The following is a 16287-nucleotide window of genomic DNA, read 5'->3' as shown; positions in this document are numbered from 1 at the left end:
TCAAATTAAAATATTATAAATTAAAAGTCACTTTTTTTTATCAATTGATATTTTTTTAAACTCTATAATTTTTAATTCATAAAAAAATTTATTTTTAGTACTTCCAATTTAATTTGCAGTGTCAAATATTTAAAAAAAAGGCGTTTTTTTTAACAAATTATTATTTATTTAATTTTATATTTTACCCTATTCAAATTAAAAAATTTAAACAAATTTTGCAAATTAACATCTTAAATTTAAACATTTAAGCATTTTCATTCGATTATTTTTCAGCTCCTATTTTTTTAATCAAATTTTTCATTCAAAAGTTTTGTTAATAATTAATTTTTGTAAACTCACATTAGAGTTTTAATTTAAATTAAGAATTGTTTTAATATTTTAATTAATTTAAACATTTTGATATTTAAGGATCCTACTAATAATAAGCTTTCTGATTTATTTTGCCCTTTCTTATTTACTTAAAAAAAACTTTAAAAAATGTTAATGCATTCATTTAGATTAAATGATTTTAAATTAAACTTAAATTTAATCACTTACAAGGTTTTGTTATTAAACTTGCTAGCATTAATTAATTTTTTGATGTTTTAATTATATTATCAACTTGTTTTAAAATAAAATAAAATTTTACTGATTAACATTTTAAATCTAAACTAATATTTTAATCCGATATCTCTGTTTTAAGTTGGAAAAAATAAATAGATCTTAAAAAATGTTAAAGCCTCCATAATTTTAAAATTCATAATGCAAATTAAATGATCTTAAATTAAAATTTATATTTTTTAATCGCTTACTAAGTTTTGCAGGTAAACTTCCAAGAATTTTAATTATTTTTGAAGAAGTCTAATTCTAATTTCAACATCTTTTTTTATTTAAAACTTTCTTTTTGTATCATATTTATTTTGGTATATATTAATGTTTTGCCTAGGTATCCCTGAAATGTTACCCTAAAACACTCGCATGATATACAAGCAATGAACCGAGTTTTTAAACTCCTAGAAGATATTATATAGGAAACTTCAAATCTTTTCTCAGTTATCTATCTTCAGCTTATTCTATTTATATAATAATATGAATAATAGATTTAGTTTAATAGTATTTTATTTGTATCTAATTCAAATAGACCTTGATACTGGAAATTCTTATTAGTATCACTTAGGAACATACTCTCCCTAAAAATATTCTTGTTATATTAGGGGTTATTATTTCTATAATTTAAACAAATCCTAATAATTAAAATGTTTATTCAAATACAAATTGAGACGTTGATAATATCGCAAAATAAATGGCGTGTAGGCTTATGCAAATCATTTATAATAAATATCGCTCTTGGGTGTTGTTTAAACAAATAGGCGACCGCTAAATAAGGTTTAATTTATTACAAAATCGTGAAAATATTTTAGCGTTGTTAATCAAAGACCCGGATTGAGTCGCGCAGCAACTTATAGCGATTGACAATAAAAACGACAAAATCATAAATAATCAAGACGTTAATTAAATTAACATCAAACAACTATTAATTCAGACTTTAATAACACGGAATCGCACAAATCATTTTATGTTTTACATTTTTAACGACACAAACATTTATCACGAAATATACTCGTACGATATAATGAGATAATTATAACTCTCTGGCTCTAATTATTAATTTTTTTTGTTTTTTTTCCGTTGAAAATGTTAATTATTCTTAGATTTATATCTTGCCGCAGTAACGTTGATGGCTAATGATTGATAAGTTTTTTATATATCTCTTACTTATTTAATGAACATGGTAGGAATAAGTAGAAGAAGAAGTTGACAAAGATATTAATAGAGTAATGGATTTTTGGTCTCCAACTGTGAGGTAATACTTCGATATTTAAAAGTAGAAATTAGTCAACCCAACTACTAAAAGCAAAATGTGGAAAATTTTTAAAACGACTTTTATTTTTAGTTAATTTTAATAACCTTACAATTAGTGAAAATTTTACTCCTATCGACTCAGGCATAATTTATGTACCAATTAAAAACCAATTACTTTAAAAAAAAAACATTATAATTCCCCTTAATCTTTGTCTTTTCCTTTGGGTGTAAAAAATTAATATATTTGTCTAAAACATTGGATATCATGAACCCTTCCTTACTGCAATACATTCCTTAAGAATATAGTTTAACATTAGTTGAAAAACCTTAAGTTTTAAAAGAATTATGATTAAATAAATCAATTTTTATACTTAGACTCTGTCCATTTTATCCATCTACAAAAAGCCTCTAAATTATTATGGTTTTCCAATTTATAAGTTTTGGGAGACTTTTTAAGTGTGAATCATATTTTGAAAAGGGACTCTTAGGGTGGTTTGAGGCTCTAGTTAATGTTTTATTCATAAATAATCACAGAAAGAACCCAGGTGGTGAAGTTCAGCATACAACTGCTGACTTTCTGTTGCTGAATTTGCTCTTCTACTCATACTTAACTAATTTAACGCAGAGATTTGAATCCAGTGATGCTCTTTCTTTCTAATTTATAAACTTGTTAAGGAAGAATATATGAAAAATGAAACATGCTTTATATTTTTGATGGAACTTGGACACTCTTATTTTGAATTGCATGTACTAGTAAAATGACTGTAAATATCATTAAGTGTCACAGAATCTTATTCACCAGACCAAGGAATGTCATAAACCTTACTGTACTGCTTTAACCAGATATCATTGTAAAAAAGAATTGTTTGATATTTGATAACATTTCCGATAAAAGTGCTTAGTTTTATATAAGAAAATTAGGATTCAAAATAAATGTTAAACAAGGATATATTTAAATTCTATGTATTGACAGGCTATCATTATAGTTACTTTTCCTTCAGGAACAAAGATTTCAGATTTTTAAGTAACCAACCAATTCTCCAGACCTCCATCACCTAGGGATATGCAGGGTTCATCGATGCTCCAAATTCCAACAGCATCGATATATGTTCTACTATCGATAGTGAACATCCCATAAAGTCGATAATGTTATTGATGATAATAAAAAATATCTAAAAAATCTTCATTAAAATGAAAATCTATGATCTATTAGTTGTAGGTAATAACAAATGCCTTTCTGCGTTTAAGCAAAGTAGCGGAAAACGTGACGCCACAAATCAACTGATTGGCGTTGGGTATTTATTTGGGAATTATTACTCGGCTTTGGACTTACTTAGCTTTTGGGTTACTCTTTCGGTAAATCAAATATACAGTCCAGAAGAAGGCTATGTTAAGATTGTTAAAAATTTATTGAGGATTACAATGTGCACCTTTTATAAATTGAGAAGCTGAAATACCAATTAGCTTTAATAAATTATAAGAAGTGATAGCTGAGGTTGAGGACGTCAAAAATGCAAACAATTTACTTAATAGTACCTAAGTTCGAAATATTAAATTATATAATCTTTTTTCAATTCAATTCGTCTTCATATTTTAATAAAACAAAAAGTCAAAAAACAAGGACAATATCAACTCTTTAATTACTATTAATTCATTCAGCGACTGTTTAAATTATAATTTTTAAGTGGTAGGTTTAAGTGGTAGGGTATAAGTCACAATAGACTTAGAAATTACAAATGTAATTTTGTATTTTATATAAGATACCAACTTATATCATTTGTAGAAAATAAAGGATTTCAGAACTTAAAAACTGAACTAAAGTAAAACTGCTTAGTGGAGATGTGTATAAATTGCCATCCAGAGAAACGATTAATATATTGGAAAGAAATTATTAAGCTGTTTTGACCTTGTTTCGAGAAAAAATAAAAATATGCCCTCATATATATTTACAACGGATATATGGACAGAAATTTTTTAAACACGGAGCTTTTTAGTAGTTACTTTGCGTTTCGTAAAAAATATTGAGATCATTAACGTTAGGCATTATTTGGAAAAAAAGTATCCGCACTTTGCGCATCAAATTAATTTGGTCGCAGAAAGACGCATATCAGTATGTAAAGAATTGGCAAATTTAATAAAAAAGTGAAAGATATTATCACGATATTAAAAAACTTATTCAACAAGTTCCAACTCGGTGGATTTCAACTTATTATGTAATAAATAAATTTCTTGAATTAAAGGAAGAAATTCATTAAATAATTATATGATACAATAATGTTGATAAATGCTCGTGAGGCACAGACATTAAATGAATTACGAAAGATGTTCAGTTGGAAGCTTCTACTAAGCAAATTTCTGTAGAAAAGTACAACTATCAATGTAGCAGTACCAATTAATTTAAAGATCACAAAAGGTATTAAAGAAATATTACCAAAATCTGGTTTATCAAAAGAACTTGAAGGTACTTGACTTAATGAGTACTCGAGGCTTTTTGGATCTACTGAAAAAGTCTACCTAATAAGATGTTTCTACAGTTCTTCATTCCCGGTTTGAGAAAATATATTTTAATTGCCCATTCTGAAAGAGCTGTACAGAATGTATAAAATGAGATGCTCGTAGAAAATCGAGATATCGAAATGGAAAATGAATAAAGTAATCCGAAAGTGATGAATTGTATACTAAAAAAAACAAGTAAACAAAACCCTTTTCTAAGTTCGATATTAGACCAAATATTCACAGGTAATTTTTTGTGTAACACATACTATATCTTTTTTTCAGTTTTAGAAGTTGCATGAAAATGATTTGATCTATAGGGAGCGCGCGAGAAAATGATCAGAGAAAATAAGAAAATACAGCTATAAAAACACATTACAACTATTATAGATACATTGAATCCATCAAAATAAAATTTCTACCTTAGAAGTGCAGTCATATAAATTAAAGAAAACTTTTTACTTTGGTGGAAAAAACTAAGTAGTGCATCCTTCGCTACAAAAAGGAAGATTATTACTGAAACTATTATGTTTACAATGCATGGATTAGATAGAAGTCTTGGGATCTATAATTATCATATATGAATATAATGATTATGTATTTACTACTTCAAAACTTTTGTGACTCCTTTGTTACTGCGAATTATGGTCACTATTTTTCTTTTTTTGTATTGTTTTCTATTTTACTTTTCTATTGAAGTTGGTGATAAATTTAGATTTTAAGCTTTTTTTGTGTATTTAATGAGAGCTTTAACTAAGGCACGGGCCTTGCTTTGGAAGTCTACACCTACTTCAAACTAAGTTTTTCTGCTCGACAAATGAGAGGATCACAATAATCCTCTTATTTTAACTTTCAGGATTATATGCTTAAATTTTTAACCATTTTTTTTCACAATATAGCTTCGACAACCTCTCGCAAGAGAGTTTTCCTTCAAGACTCACCTGAACTGGGACGATCCGAATACCTCGTGCAATAAACCCACGCAGGCCATAAAATCTGCTGTCCGTCCTTCTTCTCTTCTTTTCCGTCGCTTCCACCACCGTCGCCTTTGGGACTTAAATCCACCGGTCCTTTTTCGGCGCCTTCACCCACCCTCTGGACCTTTTCTTGTATTCGTCTTTCGCCTGCAAAACTCCCTGTGGAGGTGCGTCTGCAGGGAGGCGGTTTACTTTTTCTAATTGTTATAGGATCTAAGATTTTACTTCTTCCGAAATCCGCTTTGAGGATGTTATCAATAGAGAACTTAAGACTGCCTTGGTTTAAAGAGGCGGAGGACTCGTTGGAGTTACACGGGTCGGTGTTATGCGGGCTCGGAGGGTGAGTGGTGGAAGTGTGGGACGAGTGTGTGGAGGCTGTAGTGTAGAAGGGGCTGCGCGCCTGGTATCTGTAAATAGAAGAAAAAAATATTAAAAAAGATATTATATAAATACTATATAAAGTTACCACTAATAACTTTTTTATTCTGAAGATTTTTAAAGATACGATGAAGCTACTAAACTTAACGTATTTTTGTTTACTGCTTAACTAAAAAACCGTTGGAAATAGCTTTGAAATTCCAAAAAAGAGAAATTTAAGAGATTTTTTATTATGGTTATTATTATTATTATTATTACTATTATTATTATTATTATTATACAGTCGTAGCCATTCCCACAGCCACCATCAAAATAAAAAACTATGACAATAGGAAAAATTATATTGTGGTGTGTAACCACTGGTCACATTTAAGGCGTCTGTAATACACATTTTTAAATAATATAAAGTTCTATTCATATATTTCACCATTTCCAAATAGAGAATCAATTTTTGAACTTACACACTTCTTCAAATTTTTCAACTGTCTCCATTTAAATTTGGAAAATTGTACTAGTTGTAAGACGTGTGGTCTTTGATCACACACAGATAATTTTCAGTGTAATTTAAATCTATTATGTGGTCAAGGGCTTACTTTTAAAATTATGCAATACTAATGCGTGACTAGAGGCTACACACCTCTATGGAATAACTTATATAATTATATATAATAATTATTTTAATAATTAGTAGTTCATTATTTGTATTTGAAGAAAACGTTGCGTGGCTAGATATTACACTACTACACAATTCATCTCATCACAATTTTTTTAAATTAAATGGTGATAGTTGAGTAACTCTTAGTGATACGTAGCTTTTGGCCATAAGTCATTCTTACAAACTTTAAAAATTAACTTTTGGCTAAGAAAGTGCAAAAGATGTTAAAAAAAAATTGTAATCGATTTGAAAATTTGTCCGACGAAAGTCTTGTGGGCGGCTAGAGTGTTCTTAAACTTTTTATGTAAATTCTGACTTTGGCAACTCATAGGTCTGATATTACAATATTTATAACAACCAAAAGCACTTAAAATTCTTTTCTTAAGAAGCCGATTTGGTCTACAATAAACTATGTTTATACCTGCGGTGTTTTTAACTTTAAAAGAAAGGTGCGTCTATATTTTTTTATTTAAGCTAGAATTTTATATCTTTGTAATAATATACAAGGAGAAGTTTCAACATTAATTTGATTTTGTAAAAACAGAAATTCTACGTGGACAACAAAATTACAATAAGAGACTTTTAAAAGAAATTATTGAAATTAAAAAGCAACCATGAAAGATAAATAAAAAAACAAAACAATGAAAATTTCAACTCAATTCGCAACATAAAACAACTTTACCCAAGGTTTAGTTAAAAACTAAACCTTGTACATAGCATAAGATCCTATAAAAGTCTCCAGGTGTATTTATCCCGACAATTTGTAATAACATAGGACTTATTGTTTGGCTTTTTTATTCCTTTATAAAGAAATGATAAGTAGATTAGCAATTCATCTCGCAAGATAGATAGGTTAAAAAATAAAAAACTTAAGACCACGAAAATCCTATAAAATCTTTGCTCTTATCAGGGATTTACATTTATAATTATTAACAAAGACTATGTACGATATACATATGTAACTGTATATACAGTTTTTTATTTTGATGGAATCTTTCTGGTATTATTGCATCCTGATTTTTTAATTGAAAAAGTTTAGAAATTAAGTTCAAATTCAATTTCAAAATAAATTTATTTATCATTAAAATATTTAAAATGCATGTACCGATTACAGAATCGTTAGTATGGCTGTATAGCAAGGCCGTTTTGAAAATTAATAAAAATAAACAGACAAAGAACAGTAATAAGTATTAACTTGGACATTATAACTATTTTTTAAGAAACAAAGGAAGCACAATAATTATATTTAGCACAATAATTGTATTTATTTTAAATTAAATTAAACAATATGTTTCTATTTTTAATATTTTTTTACGTACTCTAGTTTATTCCATAGCTAAAAGGCTACAAAAATAAAAGATTTTTTGAAAATTCATGTTTCTATGCTGTGAGATTTTAAATAAGTGGAATATGAAAATTATTTTTTTAAAATTATTCACTAATATAAAAGTTAATATATAAAAGTGTACATATGGCATTTTCTCCAATTTTTTATGCTTAAAATAAGATTATTATTTAAATAGGGAGTAATATAATTCCTAAGTTTTTGGTGTTTTGAATTACATAAATAAGATTTAATATTTGATGGTAAAATGTTTTTAAGTCGGTATAGTTTTCTTAGGAGCATATATACAATTTTAGGCTTAATTTTAATATGAGTTTTAAATGTAATATCACTGTCAAAATAGAATCTTGCGGGACACTTGTATATATAGGGTAGTCACTTAATTTTTCAGTGCATAATTTCTTATTAAGAACTATGCAAGACCTAAAAAAAATTACTGCATCATCAGAAAATCCGAAATAATTATTAAGTTTTGCTAATAACATTTTGTGACTTAAAGCAAAGTCTATACAAATAATTAATAATTTTAAATAATTTATTGTTGAAATATATAGACGTGGCTTTGTAGTATCGAATTCTAAAATCTAATAACCAAAGACATGTTGGTTCGTTTTTTTCTTTGTTATTTTGGTTATTTTTATTAAGAAGGTTAACCAAGGTGCTAGTGGTACTAAAGTTTCTAAAAAATAAAAATTAAAGAGTGTAATTTAATAAATGCCCACATGTGTTGGTGAATAATTTTTTCCAAAATTTTGGATACTAACGGCAATATACCTATGGGTCTAAGGTCTTAAAATCACTGATTATTGGTAAGGTTATATAATTGCCTTTTTCCAGATTTTAGGATAAAAATTTTGTCAAATGCAGCTGTTAACAAGGGTAATGAATTTAAACAAAAAGGCATATAAATTAATATTACACCAATTGCATTAGAGTGAATAGGTAGCTTTTACAATTTTAAGAAAAGTTGGCTGATCCATTGGAGTAAATTTTAATTTAAAGTTTATCTCATCATCTTTACGTGATATATAAAATTGTATTTTCACATTGGATGTTGTATTGGCTGTATTACTGAAATTTGTTAAGTAGTTATTAAGAGCCGTTGAATCAGAAAATATGAATCAGTAAAATCAGAATCCTTGTTACGATCAAGATTTAAGTTATTTGCGTTAATCCAGAAATCTTTGCTGTGTTTTTGAGGCATTAAATGAAAATTATTTCCCTGGTAATAGCATGTTATATGTAATTGCCTATCTCTTTATAATATTGCAAGCATGGTTTAGTTCTTTGTTTTAAATATTTATCTTTTAGGCTTAATCCCTTTCCTTCATAAGCAATTTGATATTATTGTTAATCCATGGCGTAAAAGGTTTATCCTGCGTATTTTTAACTATATAGTAGAGGTGCATATTTGTTTAATAAAGACAGTATATTTTCATTGAAAATTTTAATTTTTATTGACTTCTTTTCATATGAAACTGATTTAAATCCATATTCTTGTATTTTCTATATTTAAGTCCTTGAATACTACTATTCCATAGGAAAGTCTAATACTAGTAGTTAATGTTAGTTTTTGTTTGTTTTAGGTCGTGGTTTTCACCAGAAATAATCAAGTTCTTTAAAATAATTATTTTTGTAAAAAATACTTAAATTAGAAATATTTTTAATAAAACATTAATTATTACGTTTACTGTGTGAAAATTTAACCTTTGTAACTATGCCAAAATGCGTGATTTTATTTGTGTTTTTGTATCTTCGTCTATCTTTTAGAATCCTAAGTATAATTTCATAAAGATAATAAACGCCGACCGAAATATATAAATCAATTATCTAAAGTAGTTTCTTTTACCTATATCCAACAAAAAAAATAAGCAAGTTTACTTTACTTACAAACTGAAGTCACGAGAAACAATTTACATGCAGACTCAGTTTTAAGAACGTATCAATTATTAGTATTTATTGTACTATTTACTTCTAAATACATCAATTTAATATTATTTTTTAAAAGATGTAACAATCCCAACTTTGTTACGCCATCTGTGGGTAGGGCTATGAATTCTAAAACTATAAAACTATTTATACTAGTTTTATACTCTAATAATGCCATATATGAGATCTTAAATAATTGTATTATTAAAATAATTTCAACATTTAAAGCAAATGAATTAAGCAATTAAATTAATGAATCTGAGCCCTAATACCCTACCTAATACGACTACGGAAACGTACATACCTCATTTTGACAACTTTTCAAATTTTTGTAAACCACAGACTGATTAGAGAAAATTAAACTAATTAAGTGGCCTAAATTAACTTAAATAATATTTTTCCTATAAACTGTTTCCCAAGGAATAGAATAGGCATAATCATTATGAAATTTTTTTTTTAAACTTTTTTGTTGTTTAAAAATTTGGAACGGAATGATCTAATTCATAGAAAGCATAAATTTTTTATAAAAAGAGGTGTTCTTTTAAAAGTCTCGCGTTTGAAACTAAATTTTGTTAAAAGTTTAGTTTCAAACGTTTGTTTAGTTAAAACTAATATTTATTCTCCCACTTTTCTGTGCATCAAAAATCAATTTTAAGTTGTATTAGAATTTAAATGACTTAAAAAAATTAATATTGTGATTATAAGATAGTGATTATTAAATTTTTCTATAATTATTATTTTGTTTTGAAAAGCTACTTAAGTTTTTCAAAAAATCATAATGTGAAAAACAGTCATAAATACTATTTGAGGCTACAAGTATATCAAAAATATGAGTACAATGTAAGACCATTTTCCTAAAAATTGGCGTATTTTATCGACTTTTTTTTATATATTTTAATACAATACATAGTAAGAATGCAGTAGAAAAATGTATAAAGATTTATATTAGAAATAATGTTTAGGTTAAGTCTAGTTTAATTTATGGTTTAACTCTGACAGGATATTTCTGAAACCGGGATGCTGTTTCTGGATTACTGAGACCATCCATGGACAAACCGGAATGTCGTAATAGAGTTATGGCCAACTTTTACTTTTTTTCATTTATATTTTTTTTAATGTAGCTTTTTTGCTAAATAAAGATATTATTTATTTAGAAATATCAGCACAACTAGTGGTAACAGTTTTTGAGTTTTTTACAATGTTTCTTATTTTCAATTTAGGAAGATTTTAATAATAATTTAAAACAAAATAATACTTTTATTGAAGAACTTGGAAGGCAATATAAAAAAAAAATATTTAATTATTGGTGCCTAACATAATTATTGACAATTAAATATTAAAAATATTATGTGAATTGTGGGGTTTCATGCACAGGGGGGGAGTTTATGCATAAGTTCCATATTTAATATATAGTTTTTTCTTTTTTTTTGACAGTTGTTAATTAAGTAAACTAAATAATTGGCATTGGAAATTGGCCTTCATTCAATAAAATTTCCTTTTTTGAAAATTCCTCATTCAATGAATGAAAGCGGTTTCCTTTAATAGAATTAAGTTTAATATATAAAATATATATATACAAGCTTTTGGTTTTTTGTATATACAGGATGTTCCTTAAAAACGTGCTAATATTTAAGGGGGTGATTCCTGGACCCATTTTAAGAAAAAAAGTTCCTATGAACATATGTCCTAAACGTCTTAACTTTTGATATATAGGGTGTTTAAGTTTTCAAAAAAAAATCAGTTTTTTAATAATAACTTAAAAAATATGGTAGACATTTTGATGAAATTTGGTACATGTATTCTATGCATGAACACGCATTTTTTGATTTGTAAAAAAAAAATATTTTCTCTACCAGTGGCGTCTCTATAGGTCTTCTATTTAATATTTTTAGTTAAAAAAATACTAATTCAGTGCTTTTTCTTAAAATAAGAAATATTTTTTAAATCCTCAATACCTTTTTAGCAAATTTGATTTCCTGTTTTTTTTTTCGCCCGACACATGGTTTTCGCTTAAAAAAATAAAAAGGATTATACAGAAGTAATGAAAAAAACACGCTGAACTGATATGATTTTTTGTGGATTTTCAATACATTTCTTTTTAAATAATTTGCTCATAAAATATACAAAAGAAACACTCAGTCAATAGATTGTTAAATGATTGTTAATTGTTTTTCGTAGTAATTTGTATTTTTTATATATGAGATAAAATATACGTTAGATAAATGCAGAATGTCAATGTATTTAATTAATCAATATAAAGATTTTGCTTATGTACAGAGTGTGCTAAATTTAAGCCTCATCATTGGAATCTCGGAAACTAGAAGAGCTTCTAGGTCGGTTAAATGTTGGAATGCTAAAATAGAAGCAAAGTTGCGGAATTTGGTGTTGAAATTAAAATGCTCTTTTAAAATAAAATAAAATCGATTTTTTTTGGAAAAAACTGAATATTTGCATTTAAGTTTTGATGACTCTATTTGAATAGATAATTATAACAAAATAAATTTCACATTCTCTTTTCTACTTTCTCTGTTTTATAAAAGAGTCTTGTCAAATTTTCAAGCCGACGTTTCGTATTTGAGCTGTCATCATCAAGTTTGATTTTTTTAATTCCGGCCATCACATAACGTAAGAACCTCTCATTTTCTTACAACCACTTTTTTTAAAATAATACATTAATAAAGATATTCAAAATAATCATTCATTATTCTCAAAGAGACTTAGATATATGTCTAAAGGAAAAGAAAATATACTCAAAGTCAAAGCCTCACAAATCAAGCGTCTGTTTAAAGGGTTACGCGTTTCGCCGCATTAGGGCATCATCAGACCTAAATAAAATTATCAAAATTAAATATTAAGGAACAAGACGTTAATTAACAGAAAAGACATACCTCATCTAAATACGAGAACTACACACTTACTCTCACTAACATAAAAAAAAATAAAATATATTATGTCTACAACATCGTGTACCGTTATTAACTAAAATATGAACTTTAAAACGCCAAATATCACCAAAATCCGGTACATTTTATATATATTATCTTATAAAGAACCAAAACAAATACAACCATGAAATAACAAAAATAAAAAAGTTTTTTTTTAATTAAATAGGGATCAAACCAGAGACGATTGGATCCAAAGTCCGAAGTAAAAACCTTAAAGAGTATTTACATAATATGAGAAGTACTAAAACGATGTTAACAAGATTAAAATTTGTTGGAGATTATTGAAAATGAGATTAGGTTCGAAATATCGGATATCATTGACACAATTTAATATTAGGCTTCTCTTAGCTCTTGTAATCTCCAGCTTTTTGAGAAGATCTAGTTTTTCGTCCGCAAGCAGCAAACGGTACACGATGTTGTAGACATATTATATTTTATATTTATATTTATGTTAGTGAGAGTAAGTGTGTAGTTTTTGTATTTAGATGAGGTATGTATTTTCTTTTAATTAACGTTTGATAATTTTACTTAGGTCTGATGATGGCCTAATACGGCAAAAGGCGTAACTCTTTAAATAGACGCTTGATTTGTGAAACTTTGAAGATACTTTCTCTTCCTTTGGTTAATCAAGAAAGTATAAAAGTAACAAGAAGTTAATAAATAATATTAAAGTGGCAGTCCCTATGACCTGAGATAATGGCCGAAATTTACCATATTTTATAAGTGACGGTGTATCGTGCACGCCGGATATCTATGTTTATTTGTTCATCTTTTGATTATTCAATATTTTGATAGTAGTTGTTAATGGGTACGTATTAAAACAGCATGCATTTTTCCTCAGAAAAAAAACAAGACGTGATAAGGATTTATTCTACTTCGTATCGAAAGTCAAAAACTGCTTGTTAGCGCAATGATGAATGATTATATAAATCATGTTACTCAATATCAAGCATGGAGTGACTTTTAAAGAGACATGTTTAAGGTTACTAACTACAAATATATTAACAAGTCTTTTTTACTAAAGAAAAAAACTAACAAACTTGGTTTAGAAGGATAAAAAAAAAAAAAAAACCCAATTAATATCGTTGAAAATCAGTCTTCTCAGTCTTTTAATGAGGTAGGACTTAATTTTCTTAATGAGGTTCTTAGCTTTGCACCAAGAAGTTTTCAAAAAGGATTTACCAGAGAAATCATTCACGACTACATCTCAATATATCTTACCAAATTGAAAAACATATAACCCATTGAACGAAAAAAAATTACTTTTTGACAATTAGTACAAGTATTGAAAACTGGAAGAACTTGGGAACTAATAGCATTATTTTGTTGAATATTTTCCAAACTAATAATTTTATTTGTATGACAATAACTAATATTGGGCGTTACTGCAGTATTAGAAATATTAGATTTACTTTCTTGATTTTTTCTGCTGTGAAAATTTTATTTGCCACTTTTTCCTTATTAGTAAGAGACTCTTCTATATATCCTTTAGCGACGTTTGTTGATTTCTATTCACCCAGTCTCTTTAAACTAGTAATATCTCCACCAGAATCAACAAGCATTATGGCAGAACACCGACGAAAACAGTGGCCGGTATATTCTTTCGAGTTTGGCAAATTCAAATAAATGGCCACTATTTTAGGCATGTTTTTAAATTGGTGAATTCCTACTACTTGTCTACAACCTTTTTCATTTTGGTACTTAAAAAAAAACCGAGCGGTATTCATGTCTCTTGGTCTTAAAGAGACATACTTGCGGTATAGATTAAAGTACATTTCGTTTACTATAAATGATCTTGATGTATTGGTTTTTGAATCCGGTATGGTAACTAAAAGTTTAAATAGTAGGTCTTGTATATCTTGTACAGTCATTTTAACCAGCTCGTCTATTCTGCAAGCTCCAGAAATTCCAAATATTACAGCTACCTACAACAATAAATAAGCATGTAAAGAATCCAAATATAATTTGAAGTTTTGTAAGTTACCTTAATCATTAAATGTTCCTTATCTGGAGCTTCCTGAATAAATTTGTTTATTTCTTCTTTAGTTAAAATCTTGGATTTTTTTGGCTTATAGGCATGTGCTTGCCGTTTCAGGAATGCCCGAAATTTTGAATATTTAGATATATCCACATCATGTCTAATTGCAAGGGTTACCTTCAGCATTGAATAATTGGCCCATAAAGTTGAAGATTTCATCTTGGAATCAAGCTCCAAGAAGTATGCCATTACAACATTTTCCGAGAAAGAAGTTAAATTTTTATTCGTACGGTAGTCCATAAAGCGGTTGTATGCATAGTTATACTTATTTCTAGATTTTACTGGTAACAATTCCAATGATGCAGCATTCACTACCTCCGTGAGTTCTGGGGGGGTTCCAGAAATGGAACGGTCATCCTCACTCATCATTTTACACGTTACTTTGGCTTTTTAAAACGTTAAAAAATCAACACTTTGGAAAGACGCCACAAATAAACTTTCACTCATCAAGTTTGACAATTTAAAATTATGTACTTCGTTTCCGCAGTTACGAAACAATGTTTCATGGCTTCTTTTATTTAGGGGAAAAATAATAATGTTGATTTGAAATTTTTAACATGATTAGTAATAATTTACCGTAATTTTAATGATTCCCGATTTTCGGAAAAATAGTATGTAGACCTCGTAGGAAAAGCCACATTCCCGGACTCCGTATTGCCAGTCGAGGCGCAAGCCGAGATCTTTTTTACGACAGAATTTTTACGATCGCCCGGGAATGTTAAGCTTTTCCTGCTTAACATTTCCTACTAGGTATACAATATACTATTATTTAAAAGCTGACGAAGGAAACAGGCTTGTTGTTTTAGGCAAAGCAGAATATTTTAGATGAGTTGATGGATGATCTTGAAAGTCAGCCGTATAAAAAGATTACGGAAAACTGTTGATCAAATATGATCTCGCTGGTTAAGACACCATTACATGATTACAAAAACCAGATTTTCTTTTCAGATACCAACTCAACAATTCCAAAACTATGTGGTTTAACAAATAATGAGATCAAATATTTCCACTTCAAGTCAAAATATTGAATTTTTTGATAAAGCAATTTGAGATAATAAAATTACCCTATTCAAAACAATAATGTTTTTTTATAAGGTTTAGGATGCTGAGAGACATAGACTGAGAAAATTTTTAGTAATAAAATACATGGACTATTTAATAGAAATATCGAACGCTATTGGTCGATAGAGAACCCGAGGTAGAATCGAGTAGAAAGATCGTAAATTAAAAAGTAAAAACGTAAGAGTAAAAAGATTAAAGTATGGATGGTATGTGGCACCATATAATTATCGGCCCATTTTTTCTTCAAGAAAAAATTAAATACGGCAATATCTAAGCAAACATCTTACGGCAACAATCTTCTGCGATTTTTTTAAAGCTTTTGATTGCGTAAACCATGATATCTTAATAAAAAAGTTGCAACACTACGGGTTTAGAGGTATGCTCCTCGAATGGTTTAAGTCATTTCTCAATAACAGGAGTCCGTTTGTGAGGATTGATGCTACGATGTCTTCTTGCAACCCAATAGAATGTGGACTGCCTCAAGGTTCAGTGCTTGGCCCTATTTTGTTTCTCATATTTATCAATGATATCGCTAGTCTGAATATTAAAGGAAGAACTTGCTTATTCACGGATGATACTAGTTTTACCTGGAATAATCCGGATATTGCCGAACTTCATAAAAT

The 16287-nt window shown here is 27.9% G+C and overlaps 1 protein-coding gene across 1 annotated transcript in view; it reads right to left on the bottom strand.

Annotated features, from left to right (window-relative positions):
- LOC126750127 (homeobox protein invected-like) overlaps positions 1–16287 on the bottom strand; it is a 183826-nt gene that overhangs the window by 156146 nt on the left and 11393 nt on the right. Inside the window, exon 2 of the mRNA XM_050459634.1 lies at positions 5277–5719. Within this exon, the coding sequence (XP_050315591.1) occupies positions 5277–5719 (443 nt within the window). The remainder of the gene's footprint in view (positions 1–5276; positions 5720–16287) is intronic.

This window comes from Anthonomus grandis, chromosome 2 (assembly GCF_022605725.1).
Source record: "Anthonomus grandis grandis chromosome 2, icAntGran1.3, whole genome shotgun sequence".
NCBI lineage: Eukaryota > Metazoa > Arthropoda > Insecta > Coleoptera > Curculionidae > Anthonomus > Anthonomus grandis.
This window is presented reverse-complemented; position numbering and strand designations above follow the sequence as displayed.